The sequence below is a fragment of the Mchenga conophoros genome, linkage group LG14, assembly GCF_057382185.1.
Source record: "Mchenga conophoros isolate Kocher_MC1m ecotype Shallow Benthic linkage group LG14, M_conophoros_male_GT1.1, whole genome shotgun sequence".
Taxonomy (NCBI): Eukaryota; Metazoa; Chordata; class Actinopteri; order Cichliformes; family Cichlidae; genus Mchenga; species Mchenga conophoros.
In genome coordinates this window covers 36,808,235-36,832,740 of record NC_140539.1, presented here as the reverse complement: position 1 = coordinate 36,832,740, position 24,506 = coordinate 36,808,235, and the positions used below count along the sequence as shown (strand labels likewise).

Here is a 24,506-nt window from a genome sequence, read left to right as displayed (position 1 = left end):
CAACAACAACAACAACAACAACAACAACAACGAAAAAAAACAAACAAACAACCTTCCTCACAGCCATACAAGTTGTGATCCTGGCAAAGAAACTGTTAAAGTAGACTATAACTAGTGTGTCATTTAAGGCTTTTTCCAGAAGGCTTGAGGTTAATACAGCAACACAAGCCCAGACAACATCAACTATGGTACATCTAGTACAACATGACCTGCATTACATGTTCTTAGTTCTTTCTCTGTAGGTCACAGAAATACGACACGTGGTAAGGCCGGTGACAAGTAGATGAACAACTGACCACAAGCCCCACAGAAAAGGAAACATCCACGCCACATCAATTCACTTGCATTACAGTAGTAAAATGGTGACAACCTGTGCTCAAGGGAAATGACATTTTCCCCGGTAGCATGAGCTGACGTACTTGCATGCATGCACATGATCAGTTTACCTTTCACATACAGACACGCTCAGTTTAAAGTAATGGGACCCATTCTGTTTCACATTGCCTAAAGATTAACATGTGGGGAGCTAATGAGACTTTCTGCCCCTGTTCCAAATGTTAAGCATGACATTTAAAAGCAAATTCTATGATTCAAGTAAGACAATGTACAGAAATGCAAAAACAACAACAAAAAAGAAACATTTAAAAAGAACTCCCACACAACAAGAATCTCAGAAATGGAGAAGGTTACCGATTTTGCTAGTTCTGGCAGGGTTTTTTTTTTTTTCTTCCTTAAAAAAAACAAACAAACAAAAAAAACATCCCACCAAGAGCAATGTCAAAAATCACCTGGACCACCAACAATATCGTTCAGAAGCCATGTTAGTATTCCTGATAGGGAAGCTCTGGCTAACACCCAGACCCCTTTACAAATGTACACTGCAGCTATGGGATTGAGCACTGTCAACAGTCCTAATAATTGCATATACAAGTAACCCCCATTCAAATGGATCAAAGCTGTTAGGAAGATAAATAATTGCAAATAAAAACATTACACAAAAGACATCCTATTCTATCTTGCCTCTGGGCAGTTCTAAGGCCACACATGCTAATAAAAGTTGAGTTGTTCCATGTCAACCTATGAAAAGCACTGTGACAATCATAAGGCAAGCATAGTCTCAGCTGCAAATTAACATTTCTGAACACCGTAGATATATGAACAAACAGCAGCACATCTGTGCCAGAGATAAAACAGTCGACAACGATCTCAAAAACCCTTCATCTGCAACAAGTACGACATGGCTTAAGACCTGAGGAATACTTTGAAACATCACACCTGGTGGGTCTCCAAATCAAGCTCTGAAGCAATGCAATTTAACTGCTCACTTTGAAGGTTTTAAAGAGTAAAATACAGAAGCTGAAAGCAGCTGTAGACCAGAACAAAAACAAAATTCAGTACATGCCACATGGGCATCAACGCACATTTAACAGTAGCCTGGGCGATGAGCATGGACTGCTCCGCTGCTGCCAGGTTCCTGAACTTGGCTCCTGGCGGACCTGTGTATATTCCCCATTGCATCCACATTCTGCTCCTGAAAGCTGGGCATCTGAAAATCCCCACCTAAGAAATCCACATTCTGCATCAGCTCTGACTGGTCATTAGGACCCTCCTTCCCTGGCCTATACTTTGCCCCTGGGATTCTGTCTCTGGAAGCAGCAGCCTGCCCTCCCTGGAAAGCCACTGAGAGGTCTTGAGGGCCATTGTTTCCTGCTGTTGCTTGAATGCTGCTCCACGGTGGCTTCATGTAGTGGCCATTAATGTAAGGCATAGAACTTGCTGGGCATTTAACAGGGGATGAGGGTTGCGGTTTTTCTGCAGGATGATTTAGGGGAAAGCTCTGTGCACTGTTTGGTAGCTTGTGGCTGTAGGAGAGGTTTCTGGAGGGGAAAGCACACTCAGCTGGAGGTTCCATCCTTGGATTCTTGCAAGGATTGGCCCCCTCAGGAGGCTGCTGCATGTGGGCTAACTGATGCTGAGCCCAGGAGCGCTGCTGCTGCAGCTGCTGAAGCTGCTGAAAATGTTGCTGCTGCTGCTGTTGTTTCTGCTGATGTAAATGGTGCTGAAGCTGCTGCTGCGCCACCTTCTCAGGGTTGGTGTGAAAAGCAGGTACACTATTAGCAGCAGCTATACTCTGCTGTGAATTGAGAGAAACGCTGGGAGCTTGGGCTGCAGCTTTGTCTGGTGGTCCCACCATGAGGCTGCTGGGTACATTGCCCAGAGCTGGGTGGTGAGAGGACACCCTTGAGCTGGCATTGATGAGCAGGTTGCGGCTAATGGGGCTGGGGTTTGCAATCTGTCCCTCACAGACTGAGGTGGTGCCCATACCGGCCCGAGCCTGACACAGTTGGTTGATTTGGTGCACAATGATGCTCAGGTCACCGGGTCTGTTCTGATGCAGGCTGGCTGCCATGGACAGTGGGATGGTGGAGGTAGATACAGTTATATTTGGTGGGGCATCTGGGTCAGGGAGCTTCTGCGGCCCATAAGGTCCCAGTCGGGCTTGCTGGGGGCAATTAGGCATGGTAGGAGGGCCTGCAGCAACAGCCTGGGGAAGGGCCTGCGACCCAACTAGCCCCTGGGTGTGCTGCATGCTCGGAAGCTGAGATCCATCAGATATGTGGCGCAGATCCTGAGTCACTCCTTGCTGTGAATGTAAAGCTTGTGGAGGAGCCACCTGACGCTTTAGTGACTGCAGATGAGAAAGATGCTGCTGTGGTACAACTGACGAACATGACTGGCCCTGCTGTGGCTGCTGCTGCACAGTCTGTGTGTGAGGGAGGCTCTGCTGTCTCTGCATACCCTGTGGGTGAGCCAATCTCTGCTGCTGTGGCGCCTGAATCTGGGACAAGCTCTGTTGCTGCTGGAGAGCTTGTGAACGAGCCATATTCCTTTGCTGTAAAGCTTGTGGGTGAGGCTGCTGCAAAGCCATTGGATGAGTCAAACGGTGCTGTTGCTGTAGTGCTTGAGGGTGAACCAAGTTTTGCTTCTGGAGTGCAGACTGAGACGGACCCTGTAGGTGAGGAGCAGGCTGAGGATGGTTTAAAGTGCTTTCAGTGGTGTAGGGCCCACTGTGAGGGTTCATGACTGAATTATGTAGTTGTCGGGTGTGGCTAGTGTCTGAGTTTTTGACAGGTGCACAGAGGACAGCCAGCAGGCCCCCACTGGTGCCGACCTGAGAGGAGTAGGGACTCTGGCGTTGGTTGGACAAGGATGTGTCAAGCCCGTTGACTGTGCGACGAATGTGCTTCTTTTGAGGTACTTTGACGCTGCTCGGGAAGATCTGGATGGTCAAAGGGTTGTTGGCAACTTTCTTAGCATAGGCATCCAACTCTGCTGGGGTTGGATAGCTGGCAGATCTCATTTTCTGTGTAGTTTCCCCTGCAAGATGTGCAAAATCAGAAAAAAAAAAAAAAAAAGCACATTCTTAGAAAATAACACCAACTGGGATTTCACATAGCACAAAACTTTATAGAGAAACATGCTGTCAGCCTGCAGTTATACAAGTTCTTCAATGCAAACTGGCGGTAAAAAACAAGGTGACCGGCTCTTAGGGGAAACTTTAAAACATCTTCTGTCTACAGCAGGGGTGGAGAACTCCAGGCCTCAAGGGCCGGTGTCCTGCAGGTTTTAGATGTGCTCTGTTTAGACCCAGACCAAACAGTATTGTTTGACAGATGGCCGTTAATATAAAGACTTCGGACTTTACGTTTCCCAATTTTTGCTTTAAGTTATTTTGTTATTTACATAATAATGTAAATAACCTAATAATGATCCTTATTGCTGTTTAAGAGAGGAGCGGTGCTTCAAAGGATAGTTGCAGATTTGTCAGAATCTGCAGATTATACAGTACAAATAATATGTTCACGTTTCTCCAACAATGTCTTCCCAACAGTTTCACTGACATCTACACTGGATGGCCAGGAAGCGCTCGTTCGCGATGTCTTCTCGGGCGCTTCTCCGGAGCTGATAATTGCCGTCTGTCTTGTGTCGGTGACATAAAAGACGGATTTAATGCGACATGACCGTTCAAACAGCAGTCGCTTTCTAAAACATCGGATATGTATCGGATTCAGTACCACATACGAAAGTGACCCAGATCGGATTTGTGCCGTTCACACTGTCATACCATGATCGGATATGGGTCGCATAGGGTCAAAAAAAAAACAAAAAACAAAAATCAGATTTGATGCGCTTTCGCCTGCAGTGTGAACGTAGCCTAAATGACCTCCTCAACATGTCTTGAAGTTCTCCAGAGGCTGGTAATGAGCTAATCACTTGATTGAGGTGTGTTGACCCAGGGTGAGATCTAAAACCTGCAGGACACCAGCTCTTGAGGCCTGGAGTTCACCCACCCCTGGTCTATAGTATAGAGTTTTGAAAATGTGTTTGGTGGGGGTCTTTGTTAATAGCCAAAACTGTAACATTTACAAAAATACACAGAAGTTACACAGTTATCTATGCACTCATATTTTCTAAAGCTGCCAAGTGGACCAGATTTCAATAATACTGGGCTTAAAAAAAACAACAACAAAAAAAAAAACAACAAAACAACCACCCTATACAAGTCTCCCCATTATCAGAAACCCAAAATAGTCAGACCCCAGAACCCATGGACATCCCCATTCAAGTTGTTGCAGCCACCTTTCAGTTGCTTCTTGTTCTGGTTTTTCTGCATTTATTATCCATTTGCTCTGAGGTTCTGTCCGGTCAGTTATTCACCATTTGTCAGACAGGGCAGGTCCCTTTGCTCAGATGAAGCCAAATGCTGCGAAACTGATCAGACAGTACTTCACCTTGCACACAGTAGCAGACTGTAGCTGGCTATGATTATGCACGTTCTGCTCTGGAATCTTTTGTAAACCAGAGAGCCAGGTGACAAACAAAGACTAACTAAGATTAACTGCCACAAAGTAAATATGCTAACATTCACTGGGTTATTTAGTAAAGTAGGTTTTTGGTTTTTGTCCATACTCATCCTGCTGCAATATAGCCACAAACACCATCTTATTCTGTGGGAAATGCCACATAAATTCAGAGGTTTTCAATAATTTGCCATCATTTGTGCACCCAAACTAGCCTCAAACAAAATCCACTTCACTTACGGTAATGTTCTGAACAGATGTTGAATATTTAACTGCATTTTAAAAGCCGGAAGCATGGACACAAGTCAACTGCTTTTTAAAATCAGTTGTCTAAAACTTACTGGTAATTTTTATCCTTTACATATTTTCTGCATTGCTCTAGAAGGTCATCCCACTACGAGTTTCAGATCCTCAGTGATTAGATATTTTATACAACTAAACTTTAGTGTCATTTAAATCTTTGGAAATTGTGGATGTCGTGTTTACAAAACAGCTTGACTAGTATGACAAGTCAAAAGAAACACCACAACATGATAAAAGACGGCACTTACATTTTGGAGGTCCAGTGTTCATCTGCGTGCGGGAAAGTAGTCTGATGGTAGGCTTAACTGATGCTGGCAGGCGGGCCAGCATGTCACTCTTCAACTAATGCAGCACGGGACACCTTTTCCTCACCATACTGGGGGACAAACAGAGCAGGTCAAAGTCAGCCGTTGACACACACATACTTAGATTGGTGTGAAAATACTTTGGCATCACTGATTTTCACAGTTCAGTTTGACCTTTTGCAAATGGCATCTTGTAATAAAGAGAAACCATGGCTCTGTATAAGCTCACTGTGTACACACTGCAGGCAGCAAGGAGCTGAGATGGAGATGAACAAAGCAGCACAGTTGTAGAGTGATGGCAGACTGTAAGCCAGCCAGCTTTCTGTGTCAAGCTAAGAATGTGCCAAAATGTTTTAGCAGCAAATCAGAAAATTACAAAAAAAAAAAAAAAAAAAAAATTGGGGAAAAGCAAAGAGCCATGCTTACAACACAATCTAAAACTTTTATTTTAAATATTTCATCATAATGCAGAGGTACAGAACCAGTGACATAAAGAATTGTTTTAAATAAGGAAAACAAACACAATGCCATTTTTTCTTCCTTTTGTCCTTTTAGAATTACTTACTTTCATCTTCTCCAGTAATACAAACATATTTCATACAAGCCATTCTTTAACATCTCACTGTTATATCCCCTTCTTGACTGTCAATTATGTCAGCAATACGCTAGCTTCACTTTTCAGAACTGGAAGCTGTGAGTCCACACAGACACACCTCATATTCAGAACTGTGCAAAAGCCTTGAAGTAACTCTCATTTCTTTACAATTTTCTTCAACAGATCTAGGCTTTGTTTTTTGTGTGGCACAGAGCAATAATTTTCCAAGTTTTCTTAATGTCTTTCAAGGTTCTATTTGGACATTGGTGGCTTTTTCACTCATTTTCTGTTCAGTTCTTGTACCTTACCATTTTCATAAGAATGTTTTTCATGTTTGGAGGGGGAGAAAAGGCTGAGGGATGCCAAATTACATAGAAACCACACTGAAAATCAGTGGCAACAAATCATAATTGAGGTTCTGTCATGGTTTGGAGCTTCATTCAGTCACGCTGGTGGAGATCTTTTCAAAATTGATAGATTCATGAATATAGAAATGTACCATCAGATTTTGATACACCATGCGGCACAAACATCTGACTGTCCACAGCTTTGTGTAGTAAACGCATACCCTGATTTAAAAAAAACAAAACCACAGACAGTGGAACACCATCAGTCATGGACTGGCCTCGTCAGAGTCTGGACATCAACACTGAAGCAGCGTGGAATCATCTCAAAACCAAACAGCAGACAGCAAACATCCAAAGAAGGGCTTTGAATGTTCTTCAAGAAGCCTGGAGAACCATTCTTGAAGACTGGCAAGTTACAAGACAGCTACCTAAGAAGTCAGGCTGGTGGTCATAACCAAATATTTACTTTAAAGCTTGTTATAAAATACAAACTGTGATTTTGCCTTACATATTGCATTTCTTTTTATTTCTGGATATTAAGTAAATTGCTGCACCTAGTTCCATTTTCCTCACTCCATAAAAAGGAATTGGAAGGCAGTCTTCAGACTTTTCTGTAATATTGCATAGTTATATATGCTGTGGTTTAAAGTGTCACTGAAACCTCTGACTTCATGTTAACTCAAATAAATATATTTTAAAGGAGTTTTTTTAAGATTTGAAATAAGACAACAATTAAGAAAATAGATTAATGGAATCTTAATGGAATTAAGATTAATTGAGAATATAAAGATTTTGAGAACTGCAGCAGAATTCCTTTCTCAGCTCCTCCACTGAGAGGGAAGAGGAAGGGATCTGTTAAGAAGCACAAATGCCGAATCATCCTCCATTTTGCAGTTTATGATTCATCACGAGTTAACCGTCTGAACAGTGGAAGTTAAGATTGACTTGTTATTCAGGATAGGAAAGACAAACCAGTTATAAACTATACAATCCATAGAAACTGTAGGCCTTTTAGTGTGCTCACTGACTTTATTCAGTGACATATTTATGATTATACACACAAACAAGTCTGTCTACAGTGTTCAGACCCAAAATATAAAGCAGTTAGTTACTAAGCCAGTGTAACCCTAATTTTTAAACAATCAGGAATCAATAAAACATTATCAGCACTCATCCTTCCTTACCACAAAGGTGCGTTTATTTTGGCACAATTTCCCCGAGGTTTCAGATGAAGTCTCCTGCTGAGAAATGGTGTTTGTGTCAGATGCCAGACACCAGGCTTTTCTACTTAATCTTAATTAAAATGCATTGGGCTACACATCGACGCTTCAGTCCTAGCTGTATATATATATATATATAAAACACACACACACACACACACACACTTATTTTACCCTCTGTACCCAACCTTTCAAACATACACCAGCTAAAGCTGTCTTCCTAAGGCTGAACCGCTTTCTTGGAGTGGTCTTACAGCGGGAGAGGTGAACTTTCTGACAGCCAGTCTGCAGCTAGGTAACGTTAGCCATCTGTCTAACAATCCAGTCTCAACCTGCTGCAGTTTTAAACAGCTAGCTAACGCCTGTAGCCTTCAATAAATCACCCCGGACGATTCCAGTGGCCAAACACCATGTGAACCCCAAGCAGAACCGGACACCTTCAGAAAACTGATGTTAAATCGTTCAAAAGGTTACCTCAAGTCAAGCACCACAGTAAATAAGGAGCCTCTTTGTGCTTATTGTGAACAGGCCAGCTGGTTAGCAAACTTTAGCTTCTCGTTGACGGAAAGCACCGACGTGACCTGTGTTAAAAAGAGCGATACTTACTCCTCAGGAATCTTTGAGTAAGGAAACTTCATTTTGTGGCGACATAACGTTGATAAGGATTGTAATCAGCGTGTCAGCTCTTCGTGCTGCTGTCTGCTAAAGCAGCATCATCTGTCGGACATGCGCAAACAGACAGGACCCCTTTTCTGCATTTAAGGCATCGACGGTGAACGCCTGTCCATTAATCCACCACAGATGAGACGCTATTAAAGCCCAAAAGCGTCATTTTATCATAAATTTATCACAGATTATATAAACTTTAAGAGATCTGGTTATTCTGCTTGGGTGTTCCTGTCAGCCTTATATTTAGGCGGACGCAGCAGCAGTTTGGGACAAATGTTAACAGTTGGTCACGTACTTATCACCTGGCATGATTTGGATTTTCTGAAGTGGTGGCATGAAAAAAAACTTCCACAAAAAGCAAGTTTTTTTTATATAGTGAATTAAACTAAAAAGTAACACTTAGTGTAAAAAAACATTTTGGCCAACGGAACTAAAAATTCAATCAAACGAAAAAATAAATAAATAAATGAAAAACAGATAAAAAAAATGGTTTTGTGGTTTGTCAAATTTTCCAGCACAAGCAGACCGAAGAGACATTAATGCAGACGGTTAACCTGACTGGGATGACTGTGTGACAAGAATTTGTAAGATTTAGGAGGTTTAGATAAGCACATTATTAAAATAATAGTATCTGGCACCACTAATATTTTGAAGAAAAAAAATTAAATTCACACTAAAACTAATCAAAACTCAAACCAACTGATCCCTCCGGGGAAATAACAGAAACTTAACTGAATTTACTAATATACAATTAAAAATCACATAGAAAATAAAACTGATGAAAAACAGAATACTACTGCACAATTACTCTGGTGAGAAGTAAAACAGGAAACAACTGAGAAAGATTTGAGTTTAAAGCTTCAAACAAACTCAGATAAGGTTATTTTAAGTTACTTTATGATTCTAAATTGGTGGCCAGTTTAGAATCAGAAATTAGCCTAACCTCATCGTTGGACTACAGGAAGAGAGAAGGCTATTTGATCCATGGACCTTCTTGTTGTGAGGTGATGGTGCTAACCACTGCACCATCTTGCCAGGGAAACATCTGTTTTTTGGTTGTTGTTTGTTTGTTTTTTTACAATTGTTTGTTTAGTTGACTTTTAAATGTTTTCCTTTATATTTACTATTAACTACTACTAAAATTATGTTCACTGCTGTAACAAAAGAGTATATTGTATACTCAACTTGTACATTCCTGCCTTTTAACACTTCTGCTTTAATTTAAAGGAGAGAAAATAAAGAAATAAATCATGGCAGTTTGATTTATTAGAATGACAGTTTGAGAGTGAGCAGATTCTATTGTATACAGATGGATGACATGCAGCAGGAGCATACACGAACATATGAACATTTGAGACAAACAGGGCATGAAGAAAGTGAAGATGAGAGACTCACACACACATAAAAGCATCAACAACAAGAATAACAGTCTTCTATAAATTCTCCCAGACTGACCGCTTCTTCCCTAATAACTACACAAACTAAACATCCCTGCCAGGTTGCAGTCAGGTCGTCTGGAAACACGAGAGTGGATAGAAATGCAGAAACCATTTGCACGTTTTGCTAAATGGACGGATTCTGTGAGCAGCGGCAGTGGATTACACTTCCAAACTAGAAAGCTCTGTGACAATTACAAATTTTAACAGATATAACATTGTTTATGATAAGTTTGATTATCCAGTGTACCCCGCTAGAATATCACTTCATATCTGATGCCACAGTTCAGAAATTGCAGATATGTAGAAACGCTGAACAGAGAAGAGTGTCTCTCTGAAATGTGAACGTTTGGTTTGTTGACACTCTGTTAAACATGGCTTAGCATCTATAGGTAACTGTAGTGTCAAATTAAACATTGGTCCTCAGATGCACAATCCCTCCTTCTGATACACTAAAAATCAAGTCAGTCTGTTCTATTTGGCATCACTGTTTGGCCTTTCATGTTCTAAATCTATTCGATTGCCTCACATTTTACGCAATATAAACATGTTGGGTTCTCTAAACCGGTTACTTTCACAATTTCTCTGTAATTTCACCAGCCACATTTTTCTACTTTTCATCAAGGCCAAGCCAGCAGCTACATTTTACATAAAAACCCACTGTATATATATTTATAAGTGTATATATATGTATGTATGTATATATATATATATTAAAAATCAAAAAAAGTCATACACATTACACACTAACCACATTAACACAAGAATTTGCTACCCGTTTCCCTGTCAGCATATAAATTATGTTAAAATGTGTCATGCTTGATATCAACAGACGCGGAGAGAAAAACTTCATTCAGAGGGGAGCAGACAAAAAGTCTGCAAAGGACTGAAGGTGGAGATTTGAAAAAAATCAACAGGGCTTCTTTTGAGACTGAGAGCACCTTTGTCTCAACTTCTGAGACATAAACAGTGTTTCACTGGTAAAAATGACAACATGAAACACACTGGAGAAACAAAAGATTGAAATTATCTGTGGAATACAGATGTGTCGCATAACAGAGGTATATAAATTAACAAAAGGGCTGAAACATAAAGAATGTACAAACTGGCCTCAGTGTATAATTACCAAAGAGTAGGTGTTATGATATAATAAATAACAAATATAATCTGCCTCATCTTTCAGTCTAATATCAGCTCTCTTGTTCAATTGTGTTTTATACAAGCCGGCCAATAAATACAATTCAAACACAACAAATAAAAATCCATCACAAAATATTCAAGTTTTAAACTAAAATCAAAATCTTTGAATGAGCAGCAGTGCATGCAGATTTTCTGGTCCTGTATAAAGTAAGGCACCAGAGGTTTCCAAAATTCACTTGGTATACAGAGTATACGTATAAAACAACAAAAATCTTCAAGTGTATTAAAGGCAGTCTATGAGAGTGCATACAACAGAGACTGGAGTCATGTGGAGTCTTCGGTTTTCAGGCTTAAGCTGAGCCGGTCACCTTCTGCAGCAGAGGGATCTGCAAAAAAATCGAACAGATTATTTGTAAGGCTTAACTGAAGTACAACCTCGCTGGTTTCAGCGTCCTTTAGGTTCACACTGGAAACAAAAACTTAAATCCAACACGCTGAATCACAAAGGTTAACAGGAACGCATCATATATAAAATGATATAAAGATGTTACCTTCGACAAATCCACTCCAGTGAGAGCGTTGACCGACACAGGAAGTTCGGCCAAAAGGCGGTTCAACTCGCCTGTCACGCGGCTGCCCTCGCCACTCAGAATGACAATTTCATTCGTCCTGGCTAAGGGCGCCGCCACTTTGGAAGCAATCTGCAAAGACATTGTTAAGCATTTACAGTAAGATGGAAATAATCCAGCTCTGGTGTTTTATGTGACATGTTAGACTAGCCTAAAGAAAAATACCAACTTTTTGTTCTGTTGAAGGTTTCGACATGGCCAAAGCTTCATTATATATTAAATAACCCATACCTAATCAAATATCAACACTTTTCCAGGTCCATTAAACTTAAATCAGCTGGAAGGCCGATTGTTTTGAATTTGGTCCACCATTTCTGGACTTTTTGCTAACTGCCATGGGACAGCAGGCTTGTTGCCAGAGAATGTGAGATCATAAGATTTGGGGAATCTGCACTTCTGCCTCTGACAAATCTCTCCAAGTGTGCCAAAAATGGCTTGCATTTCATACTTGTTGTTCCTAGAGTATTTAAAAGTAGAATGGGAGGCAGAGCCTTCAGTTTTCAGGCCCCTCTTCTGTGGAACCAGCTCCCAGTTTGGATTCAGGAGACAGACACTATCTCTGCTTTCAAGATTAGGCTTCAAACTTTCCTTTTTGCTAAAGCATATAGTTAGGGCTGGACCAGGTGACCCTGGATCCTCCCTTAGTTATGCTGCAATAGACGTAGGCTGCCGGGGATTCCCATGATGCATTGAGTTTTTCCTTTCCAGTCACCTTTGTCACTCACTATGTATTAACAGACCTCTCTGCATTGAATCATATCTGTTATTAACCTCTGTCTCTCTTCCACAGCATGTCTTTTATCCTGTCTTCCTTCTCTCACCCCAACCGGTCGCAGCAGATGGCCCCGCCCCTCCCTGAGCCTGGTTCTGCCGGTGGTTTCTTCCTGTTAAAAGGGAGTTTTTCCTTCCCACTGTTGCCAAAGTGCTTGCTCATAGGGGGTCATATGATTGTTGGGTTTTTCTCTGTATCTATGAAGCGCCTTGAGGCGACTTATGTTGTGATTTGGCGCTATATAAATAAAATTGAATTGAATTGAATTTTGGGGGAAATGAGTACTCAAAGTCAAAGGGAGAGAAATCTGATGGGAGGTGAGCTTAAAGTGTGTTTGTGTGGCCAAAGCACTGCATGGCACCTGCCACAGTTCAGGTTGTTTCTCCTGAATGTCTTCCCCTCAGACGCTTCAAGACCTTACAGCAGATCTGAGCACCGACAGTCTCACTCTGGGGGATCGATTCAAAATGCATAACTCTGTGAATTTACAAAAGCAAACAGAAATATCAGCTAGCATGCTAGCACAAAACGATCCTCCAAATGAAAGTTAAGTGAGTTTGGCGCAGGAGGGGAAATCCAACAGAAGTCGATGTTTGCTTTCTGCAGATGGCTGAGGTTGACAGCAGTGCTGGAAGCAGTACAGATGGATTTTTTTAATAGACTGGGGTTATGGTTCTTTGCGATCACCCATTGTTGAATTCTTAGTAATAACATTTGTGCCAAATCGTTAAAAGCAACCAAAACGTGATGAAACTGAAGTGATGAAAAACTTGTGCTTAAATTCACGTGGACATAAAAAGAAAAATGCTTCCAATTCATCAACCTCGGGCCGGGTGATGCTTGTAAAATGACATCCAAGTTCTTCTCTTCCTTTGCCTGAGCTGTATGAGCACATATCTGTGTGTTACCTTAGGCAGGGCCTCGAGGACCAGAGCTGTCTTAGCTGCATCTCCGTACTGCTCGTAGGCCTCAGCCTTCAGTCTCATCTTCTCAGCCTCGGCCTTTCCCACCGCTTCAATCGAGCTAGCCTCCGCCTCACCGACCTTTTTGATCTTCTCGGCCTCAGCCTGGGCAATCAGCACTTTCTTCAGCCTGAAGCAGGGAAACATTAAAGTTATATTTGCTGTTATCAAAATCACTTCCTGAGTGGGTAGGATGCAACTTTTTTGAGACAATTTGCTTCTTAGTGATGTGTCATATGTTAATCTGTCTTCATGCACAAGTTTTGGATGGTGGGATAGTTTTTACAGCTTTCCTTTCTCAAATAAAGCCCACAGCAGCACACGATAAATTTCAAATCTCTTTTGCTCTGCTTCTACGGGTGGATGCACAGGAATATCAGCTTTTTGCAAATCAGTACAATTAGACATGCACAGACCTTTTCATACAGAGCACCTGGAAATTACACGATACATTTCACTTCAATAAGGAAAAACATATATGGAAATATATCGTTAAAAACACAGTCATGCTTCCTTAGTCCAAACTTTCCAGGTGTTTGTTTTGTAGGATTCTGCAGGGATTAAACCAACAAAATAAATATATATTTTACATCAGGGAGGTAATGTGCTGCTAATCATGTCTGACGAGAGCTGTGGTACATTCTTGGGGATCTTGCCATTTCTACGCATTCCTAAATCTGACTGAATGTCTTTTCACTCACTTCTCGCCCTCAGCCAGCTGCTGCATTTTATAGGCCTCGGCCTCAGCAGGCCTCTTTACAGTGGCAATGAGCTCCTTGTCTGTCCGGTCAATCTCCTTCTCCTCAATTGTAATCTCCTTCTTCCGCTGCACCACTTGGATCTCAATCTCCTCCAGCCGGATCTTTTGCTGCTCTTTGGCAGCCTGCAGCTCGTATGCCAGCTGGGCCTCTGCTTTCTGAAAACATCAACACAGAGGTGGTCTAAGGCATTTACATCTGAGGCAACAGTTTCTGTTTGTGTTGACACGTGCACATTTTGAAGTTTTAATTTAATACATTACTTCAGATCAAAAGAGCACATGTTGTTTTTCTGATTTTAATCACTCTAACTGCAGATTTCAGGTAAATTGTTTACACACCATGTGATTTAATACAGACTGGCACTTTTTGGGAACAGCCATAAGTTTGGTTAAAGCAGTGTATAATACAGTATAATAACAAGTATTTTTATTTGAACTGTACACAGACAACCTGTAAGTGCAAACGAAACATTCAGTACCGACCCTAGCATTGACTTCTTGGTTGAATGAAGCTTTCTGCAGCTCCAGTTCTCGTTTGGAGTCAGCCATCTTGGTGTCAGCCTTGAATTTAACATCCATCATCTCCTTCTTGCATTCGGCTTCCTAAGGTGATAATAAAGAAACAGCTGTGAACAGCTGGTCTCTGTGCACGGAAGAATCAATTTCAAGCTTGCTAGATTTTCTTACCCGTATCCCAGCATCCCTCTCTGCCTCAGCCACACCGATGTCTGCATCCCTCTGGACAGCTGCAATCTGGGTCTTTCCAAGGGAGCTCAGGTAGTCCAGTTTATCATACACATCCTTTGAAAACACAGAACCACAGGACACGTAACATTAAACTGGGTGTGGCGTATATCAACATCTTTCATGTGATTAACAAGGTTACGAAGCCAAAATAAAACAGAACATACAGATTAAAAAATGCTTGGCCTTTGTGGGTGCAAAGAAAGCAGATGATAGGGTGGCACTCAAACAGCCTCATTTCTACATGTAACATTCAATCATATTTTAAAGTCCAGAATCTGACGTGTTACAGAAATCCTGACATGGACTAAAAGATGTTACAGAAATGGACTTTGGGTTTCAGCAGAGCACTAACCTCAGCCGCTCTGTCCACACCACACACTTCAATTAGTTCTAATGAGCAACAGTGAACTCCACAGGGTGAGTCCAGTCAATTATAAAAACCAGTTAAACTCATTAGGATTGACTACTCTAATAACCAGCAGCATCAACAGCTCAGAGAAAGACCTTTTTCAGTTTCAGTAATATTACAAAACTACAGTCTAAAAAGAAAGATGGGAAGGCTGCTGATTAATGTTTGAACGACTGTCTGTCCCACGTGTCGCCGTCTCAGTGTCGCATTTCTTCTGACTGAAGAAATGTGGCTTACAGCTAAAGTTTTTGATACTCTGCATCATCTCTCTTGCACATCCACACTGAGGCAAAATGGAGAGCACCAACGGCGCTTACATGGTTTAAGTAGTTATATACTTACATGAATACTTAATATTCTTGTTTTTATTTGACTTCTTCTGTTATATTACTCGTTTCATTTTCCTTTAACTCACCTTAATGGTAAAGCTCAGAATCTCGATGCCCATCCTGCCGACGTCAGGAGCTGCTACGTCTCTCACCAGTTTAGCAAACTGATCCCTGTCCTGATAGATCTGCTCCACTGTCAGAGTACCTGCAAAAGAGACACATCGTTCAACATCATTTAGCCTGCAATTCACTTTTAACAAACTACCAGCAGCTCGATGCGGGGCAGCTTTATTTTTGATCCAAATTAATTTTTTTATTTCACGTCACCGCATCAGAAATTTGTCAGAGAAATGCATCACCCCTTGAACTCAAGTAGCATAAATGGTCAGCACAGAGCTGCTGGTACTAATCAGAGATCGACCGGTCAGTAGACCACAGTCTGACGACTGCCAGTGTTCTCAGTCAGCCTCACATATGTCTGAATCCAAGTCTGTGCACATGCTGAAACGAACGGAGGCAAATGCTCAAAATCACAATCAAATTCACACAGTAATTTTAATGTTATTAGTGTGGAAGCTACTCATTTGTGAGTCAAGACAAAAAAAAGTCTGGAGGCCCACCCCAGAAACCCTGGTAAACAACAACTCCAATCACACATTTAAAATCACTCTCGCCCAGCTTAACATTTGAAAGAAGGAAAAGTGCTAAAGCTATCCAGAGCTCAGAAACAGCCACAAGCTAGCAGCCTCAGTATGTGCAGCCAAAGGATCAAATCCATTATGAGGAAAATAGAAAAGAGTTCAAGTCTCCAGAGAAGTTATAAACTGGAAAATGTAAAGTACATAAATCTGCACCACCTGCTTTGTTTGGTATGTCAGGTAAAGGTGGTAAAGGTTTCCAGTAGCAGAAGATTCTTTAACTTTCTGCAGACTGAGGGAAACTGTAAAGTTTAATAATGTCTTTCCTTGTGGAAATAATATTTCACATTGAATAAGCTGGTGCATCTCGAGTACTTATACAGAACTTATATATTACTTTTCTTCTCTAATTCAGACCTCAAACAGAAAAGCTAACACAATATGTATAACACATAAAAGGCAAACTAAGGCTAACTTGTATAGTAAAGTCAGGAACTAATCAATAATCAATTTAATACTTTGCTTCTTTTCCTCTGTTGTATACATGCACGAGGAGCTATTCTGGACTTGTAAACCAAGAACGCTAAAACTATAAATTAATAAAATAACTATGATATTGTTTGAAATAAAATCTATATATGTGTAGTGTTACTGTTGTGATTAGTGTTAACTGTTCACACCTAGAATGGAGCGCAGATGTCCCTCCAGAGTCTGCAGCAGCACACCTTTGATTTCCATTACTGATTTACCCAGAAACTGCTCACAAGCCACTGCCAGCAGGTCCTGCTCCGTCATGACTTTCACCTGAAGGAGACACACTTACAGTGTGTTTACACAGCAAGCTTTCTACACTGAGAAGCAATCATGGCACATGGGCTCAGAGTGCCATCAGTGCAATTTTAAACAATCAAGCAAAGTTCATTTAATTTAAGTCAAGAATTTTGAAAATGAATGTGCTAACACCAACGTTGTTTGGCTAGAAGATGAGCCTGTTAAGAAAATGTAGATAAAAATACAACAACACCTTTTCATGCTTTTATATGCTGTTTTGACCAGGAACCTATGATACGACTGTAAATTTGATCCAAAATGCCTTTTTTGATGTTTTCTTCTGTGAATGATCAGAAGTGCAGTTTTGTTATAGACAGACTGTGATGCTCTGAGTGTGCCCACCTTTATGTACAGTACTTAACACATTTGCTAGACCATCACCCAGTCCAAGGTTCATCCCACAGCAGTCCTAAATTAACAGTATTGATAATTACCAAAATATTTTTTTCTCTAATGGCTAACTAACCAATATATGCAAGCTCTTTGATCATTATATTTTTCATGCTAAATTATAATTGAATTATTTCCAAAAACGCTGGACAAAAATAATAAGGCACACTTTATTTTTTAATGGAGATGCCAAATTACAGTTATTCCCTTGCATTCCTGAACAAAACAATCGTTTTTGTGGCTAAAGGGGTTCATCAAGTATGTTAAAGTCATTTTACTAAATAAATAAATAAGACTGCTGATTATGAGGCAGTCTGTTAGGAAGCACTGATTGATTTTTCTTTGGAATTACACCATTAGATTATAGGGCCACATTTCAGAAAACATCAGAAAGCACTGCAGCAGAACACGACACTTTTGATAACAGATGATGTTTGACAAATAGGCTCGGCTTGAGTGAGTAAGTGTAAGTGTTTGTGTCAGCGTTCACAGAGAAGACGCTGGGATCTGGTCTTACCTGAGCCACCCCTGTGACAGTGATAGCTACTCCTTCTGCTGTCTCCACATCCTCACATCTTGGCTGCAGAGTCATTATCTCCAGGCTTAGCCTACAGCAACAAACACAGGCACAGTTATTAGGCAGCCCAGTCCCGCCTCAAGACTCTGAAACAATAGAGCAACAGGTGGAACCTTTAAATATTTAACACTAAGAGTATTCCTGCCTTCAAATGGGCCTCTGGGCAGTAAGTTTGGGCTTGAGCACAATCATTCCTCACTCAGTAAAAGGCAGTATGTGTTGTGTTATTTAACAGAAATCCATAGATTTACCTGTTATTACTGAACATTTGACAAACACAAAATCCCTTAGTGGAGTAAAAGAAACCAAAATTAGCAAAACTACTGAAAACTGATAAATTCCTGCATCTTTTCCTTGAAAGATCCCAAAATGCAGAAGGAAAACCCTGAGTCTATACCTCATTCTTTATAGTTATGTGTGTGTCTACTGTGCATATAACAATTTGTGTAAGACACTCTTGCAAAAGAGATTTAAAATGTCCTGGACGGTATAATCGTGGTACATGAAAATTTATTTAAAAAACAAAAACAAAACTATAGCAAAATTTTTTTGACCCAGCCAGTCACAGCAGATGGTTGTGAAAGTCTCTTCCGGTTCGGAGCTCTTCCTCTACGCCATCTTCAAGTCTTTATTTATAGGGGATCATCTGACTGCTGAGTGTCTCTATCTGGCATTGAGGAGACCTTTCGTCAAAGTCTTATGAAAAGACACTTTTTACATGATTCTCTGCAGTGCAGTGCAAGTTTCTGTGTGCAGCCTGTTACAGTCAGACCACATCAGGATCCCCTTCAGTTCGCTTACCAGCCCCGCCTCAGAGCTGAGGACGCCATCATCTCCCTGCTTAATCATGTCTACACCAAACTAGACCAACCGGCAAGCACTGTGAGCGTCATGTTTTTCGACTTTTCCAGTTCATTCAACAGGAAACCTGTGACCCCTGTTTCAGTCCTGGGGGTCGATGTGCACATTGTAAGGGCTACAAATACCTTGGAGTACACATAGATAATAAACTGCACTCTACAGGAAAGGCCAAAGTCGTCTCTATTTTCTGAGGCGGCTGAGGTTTTTAACATCTGTTGAATAATGCTCAGGGTTTTTTTTGTGTCTGTTGTGGCCAGCGCCATCCTCCCTGCTATTGCATGCTGGGGTATCAGGTTGAGATGCCAACAGATTCAATAAACTGATCTGCAAGGCCAGTAATGTTGTGGGGATGGAGCTGGACTCCCTTAAGGCGGTGTCTGAGAGGCGGATGTTGTCCAAGATAAGGACAAAGCTGGACAATACCTCCCACCCACTCCATAACATGCTGGCCAGTCACAGGAGCACGCTCAATGAGAGACTGAGATTACCCATAATGCACCACTGAACAACACAGGAAATCATTCCTGCCTCTGGCTGTACAACTCATCCATCTAATGCACAGTACACAGCGCAATAGTTACACCCTTGATAATTGCACATCCTCTACAGTGAAAATAACAAATAACAACAAAATGTCACCTCTGTGATATTCTGGATATTTATAATTGAGCTTTGTGTATATGTTAGAGCCATTTCTTATATTTTGTAAACTTTGGAATATATTGTATTATAATTTAGTTCAGTGTGTTACTGTTTTTGTCTTGGAGCAACTGTAACCATATAATTTCTTTAGGTATCATTAAAGTATTCTGATTCTGATTGCGGTAAGTACACCCCAGGTCAGTATTTCGTATAACCACCGTTAGCAGCAATAACTTGAAGTAATCACTTTCTGTATGATTATCCGTCTCTTTCATCATAGAGGACGAATTTTAGTCTACTCGTCTATACAAGTTTGCCTCACTTCATTGACATTTGCAGATATGTGTTTAAATACATAAGTCCTTACCACAGCACTTGAGTCAGGTGGAGGTCTGAACTTTGGGTCACTGCAACACTTTGTTTTCTTTTTCAGCCATTCTGTTGTAGATTTGCTGACGTGCATATCAATCATTGTCTTGTACCACGACTCAAAGCTTTAGCTGTCAGACAGATGGCCTCATATTTGACTCACATACACTTTGGTAAACAGAGGAGTTAATGGTTGACTCAATGACTGCACGGTGGCTAAACTGCCACACCCCCACCACCATGCTTAACAGCTGGGGTAAAGCATTGTATTGATATTCCGTTTGGTTTTCTTCAAGCGTGGTGCCGTGCATTATGGCAAAACATCTCTATTTGGTCTCATCTGTTCAGAGGATAATGCTCCAGAAGTCTTTTAGTTTGTTTAGATGCAGCTTTACAAACCTAGGCTGTGCTGCCATGCTCTTTTTAGAGAGAACAACACTTGGTGTGGGGTGGGGGGGTGTTGCAGCCTTTCAGAGCATTGCAAGGTGCGGTGAATCAGGTGGGATACCCACTCCTGGGGAGATTGTATTAACACTGTGTTAATGATTTGTCGATACACACACCTGAATGATCCTGACCACTACAATGCCAAAACTCCCGCTTTTACAGATGTGCTCACACTTGCTGATGATCAATTAATCAAGCGCACTGAATTTGCAGCACCTGGCTGCTACTTACCCTGTTAATTCCTATGTAGGCATTAAGGCTGTACTTTCTTTTTCACGTGGCTGTAAATAAAACTGAATTGAATTGTATTGAAGAATCAGTACGTTGGGGATGGATCCACCCTGCTTAGTTTCACATTTCAACACACCTGTCCGATGGTTGTGTGAAGCACTTGTTTGCCAAAGAGTTTGTTTACACTGTCCACATGCAGCTGTGTTTTGTTAACTTCCATTCATAGTTTATTCAGACACTGCTCAACACAGAGCTGAAGCACTGCATCTACTTGTGACTAGAAACCGATGTCTCTTACCAGAGAACAAAAACCAGCTTCTTTGCACTTTAAGGCAATTCCCTACTCACAGATCACTTTTGTTTGTTAACAAAAGTGAACTATTAGGATTCAGTTATTCAATTATGACTTGAATTATGAGTATAACAACTTTAGCCAAAGCTAAAGTTAAAATGATGGGATTAAGCATTTCACAAAGGGTTTGCTGACCATTCAGTTCTGTGTAAAATATAAATCCTGCAATAAAACATTTTATCTATGACAACTCACAAAACATTTATGTGAGATATGCACTTAGCACACTGCACATTAAGAGAGCAGAATACATTTAGTTCTCAGTAACACAACCCAGTCATGTAAGAGGAAATGTTTGTATATAATGTGACTGGAAACACACTGTGTGTAATATGAGACAAAGTGTGGGAGAACAGCTTCCATTCCTCACTTTGCCTTTTGATGGCCTTCAGATAATGCAATTGACTTTCTTGTGGTTAATCTTTTTCGCTGTGGTCTAATTAGAAAGCTTGGTCCATATTATATTTCAAGATAACATTTACATCATTGCTTCTAGCACACTGTCACCTTTGGGCGTCTGAGATGAGCCACCAAGCCCAGGACCATCCTCCTACGACGTAGGTTTTGATATCAGAGCCGCAGCAACCACCTGCGGAAAGAGGACAGCGCCATCAGGACTCTTCAGAAATTCTTTGACTATAACATTAAATGATGCAGTCCAAAGATATGCGCTGAGCTTATTAGGTCCCTGTTAAGCCTTTTTAGCATTGTTTTAGAAAAGTGTTTTACCACTATAATCATTATTGTTCACATTACTTTAAGTAGAGGGCTTGTTCAAAACCTGCCAGTAAAAACAGGTTTTGATAATAAACACAGCATGTGTAAAAGCCAAAGGGGAGAAACACTATGGGGAAACGTTATCTAGCTGTTGTTCTCAAACAAAGGCCATAATAAATACATCGGGTTCTTGAATAATTAAAGTTGAGATTTCAGAGAGTTACCGAATAATTTATTTATTTTCTATTTCCCAGGAACCAATTTTGGCAACCGTGGCTTTCCAATCTGCCTGCGACAGATTTGCGACCTATCCAGCGTGTACCCCGCCTCTCGCCCTATGAGCTGCTGGGACAGGGTCCACCCCACCCAGCCTCTTATATAATGTTTATTTCATATATTTATTAATTAATGTAAGTGGGTGTAAATTGCGACACCAAACTGGCTGTAGGTGTAGATCTAAGGGTGAATGATTTCTGTCTCTGTGCGTTAAGCCCTGTGATGGCCTGGTAAATTGCCTACCCCACCTCTCACCCAATGTCGGCTCCACTCAGCCATGACTCCAACCAGATGTGCAGTTAAGAAAATGAATATTTATCTAATGCCCTTCAATGTGTCTTTTCCTCTAAGAGAAGATTTCTATCAATATGACTTTTTAGTACTCTAATCTAATTGTGTGAATTTAGAAAGGTTGTATGTTCTTCAGATTATACCGTTGAGTTATTTTACACTGGTATACTCTGATGTACATGGGGGGGGGTCTTTTTTTCTGATATCTCTACCAATTAATTATAGTCATTAAAAGGGCTAGAATTGGTTCAGGATGACTAAACCTGTTACTTTTAGCTACACCATGCTCATTAACGGTGGTAGAAGATGTATTCACATCATTTACTTAAGTAAAAATCCTCCATGGAAAAATCTACTTGAGAAGAAGTACATAAAAATAGCCTTAAAATGCAGTAAAAGTAAAAGTTCTCGGCTACTTCATTAGATTGGTTGGAAGCCAATGATTTCATCTTTAACGATGTGTTTAGAGCTTGTAAAATATTAAAATTAACCCGTTATTGTGACATAAATGTAGACATACCGTTCTCCATTAGCTGTGAAATAAGTAGCACCAAATGGAAATACTCAAGTAGGGAAAATTTCTGCTCAAGTACAATACTTGAGTGAATGCACTTTGTTGATTTTCAAATCCGCTTATTAATAAATCACACTTGTTATCAATAAAACATAAAAACCTGACCTATTCACATATCTGCGTTGAGACGCCGATGCCTTTCAATCACATGATCCAAATCACTGCTAACGCACCGCCTGATCAGCGTCGCAGCTTTTAAGCTCTGAAACCACACGACCGCTAATTTATTCACTTTACACAGTAACTGTGTGCTCTAAAAGCACTGGCTCGCTCTGCACTTATTTTAAAAACCGAATGCCAAACCTGGTTTAGTTTGCCAGCTAATACTATTAGCTACTTTCTCCCCATCCCCGCTAGCTCGCTCCATCAACACGACGGGAAACACCTACCGGAGACCACCAACGCTTCGTTCGGCCCCACAGTTAAACAGCTTCCCATCCTGACTCAGGATAAAAAGGCGAGGGGAAAAAACAGTTAGACTCAGGAGCCCGTTACGGAGATGAAGATGATGATGGTATTATCTGAGGTTTTAAATAAGCGCGAATCGTGTGTTTAAAGAGGCTTCACGTTCAGCACAACAGCAACAACAACACGACCCCGCCCCGCCCAGCGACGACGTACTGACGTCATGCTCTCGACGGCTCGTGTCAAGAATAACTCAAATTTTTACCAAAACATCTTTTAGTACCCACCTCTTGCTTTGTCCTTCAAAAATTTAAATCTTGCACAATTTCCAAAAACATCTTACAGGATGTAGGAATATGCCTGTTGCGTATATTTGAGTTTGACTACATCAGTGGCATGACCCTCAGTCCTAGTAAAAAAAATATTAAAAATTATTTAAAAAATTGTTTTTCTCCCTATTATATGCACAATGAGTGTGAAAGACCTTCTCCGATGCTTTAATTTGCTATCATATCTTTATTTAGTATGTTGCAGTTTCTAACTGTGGGCACTAGAGGACCGTAAACAGCAATGTGGAAAGCCTGTCCAGGTCAGTTTTTCAAAAAAATATTAATTTCATATAAATAGTCAAGCAAATTGTTTAAAATAGTGAAAGTATAGTTTTTGTCACAAAGTTGATCATCTAAATGGTATGTTTAAAGAAGTGTAGTATAGTTATTTTTTAAATACTGCATATAAGTATACTGCAGTCTAATTAAATGCACTTAGACAAAGAAAATAACACCACTAACACACTAAAAATGCAAAAATAAACTCAGATCACACATAATAATTAGATTAGATTTTTGGATTACATTTTCAAATTGTTGTGAATCATAAATATTCATAAGCTCTAATATTCTAATATATAACAGAGCTGGAAAACAATGGTACATACTGGCAAATAAAATGTTGAGCTATAGCAGTATGTGTTTAATTAAATGTAACTAATAGTGCTCTTATTCTCAGGTGCTCACTCACAGCTGTTCAACTTGTAACTCAAAGAGAGAAGATCACATATTTCCTTTCCCTGAAGAAGGATTCTCTTCACTAGTAATATCAAATGAAATGTGCTTGAAGAGATTTAATCATGTACTTAATCATCATACCGATTAACAAGATGACATTTCCTAAAAATATGGGGAGATGCATGCATCTTAGCTGCTTTCTCACGTTTTATTCAGAAGTAATCTGTACTGCTCCTGAAACTTTTAAACTTAAAGATTAGCTTGATATAAACTCAGTACATGTTTTTGGCTGATCTTCTGACTGATCAAACCATTTTGCTGCTCTCTCTTATTGTACTTTTAACAGCTTATCACTGGATCGTTAAGGTGCTCAAAGTGAATCCTGTGTGTGAGGCACTTAGTTGGACCCTTGT

The 24,506-nt window shown here is 40.5% G+C and overlaps 2 protein-coding genes across 5 annotated transcripts; both read right to left on the bottom strand.

The window, feature by feature from the left end:
• Positions 1-693: 693 nt before the first annotated feature.
• LOC146560294 (protein FAM222B-like) lies at positions 694-8,392 on the bottom strand. Of its 3 annotated transcripts, none has more exons than XM_085244276.1 (4): positions 8,239-8,392; positions 7,597-7,653; positions 5,414-5,541; positions 694-3,378 (listed from the first exon to the last, which is right to left on the bottom strand). In XM_085244276.1, the coding sequence occupies exons 3-4, from the start codon at positions 5,493-5,495 to the stop codon at positions 1,424-1,426; spliced, it is 2,037 nt and encodes a 678-aa protein (XP_085100402.1). In that variant the 5' UTR covers positions 5,496-5,541; positions 7,597-7,653; positions 8,239-8,392; the 3' UTR covers positions 694-1,423. The 3 variants fall into 3 exon arrangements, with proteins under 3 accessions (XP_085100402.1, XP_085100404.1, XP_085100403.1); XM_085244278.1 differs by having other exon boundaries at positions 7,597-7,650; positions 8,239-8,377; XM_085244277.1 differs by lacking the exon at positions 7,597-7,653 and having other exon boundaries at positions 8,239-8,385.
• A 1,157-nt stretch (positions 8,393-9,549) lies between these two features.
• On the bottom strand, positions 9,550-23,290 carry LOC146560293 (flotillin-2). 2 transcript variants are annotated; one of them, XM_085244273.1, is made up of 11 exons: positions 23,071-23,290; positions 21,331-21,412; positions 17,862-17,952; positions 16,804-16,927; positions 15,572-15,690; positions 14,688-14,801; positions 14,484-14,603; positions 13,942-14,156; positions 13,187-13,370; positions 11,429-11,578; positions 9,550-11,263 (listed from the first exon to the last, which is right to left on the bottom strand). In XM_085244273.1, the coding sequence occupies exons 1-11, from the start codon at positions 23,117-23,119 to the stop codon at positions 11,228-11,230; spliced, it is 1,284 nt and encodes a 427-aa protein (XP_085100399.1). In that variant the 5' UTR covers positions 23,120-23,290; the 3' UTR covers positions 9,550-11,227. The 2 variants fall into 2 exon arrangements, with proteins under 2 accessions (XP_085100399.1, XP_085100400.1); XM_085244274.1 differs by lacking the exon at positions 23,071-23,290 and adding an exon at positions 22,787-22,829.
• Between the last annotated feature and the right edge of the window lie 1,216 nt (positions 23,291-24,506).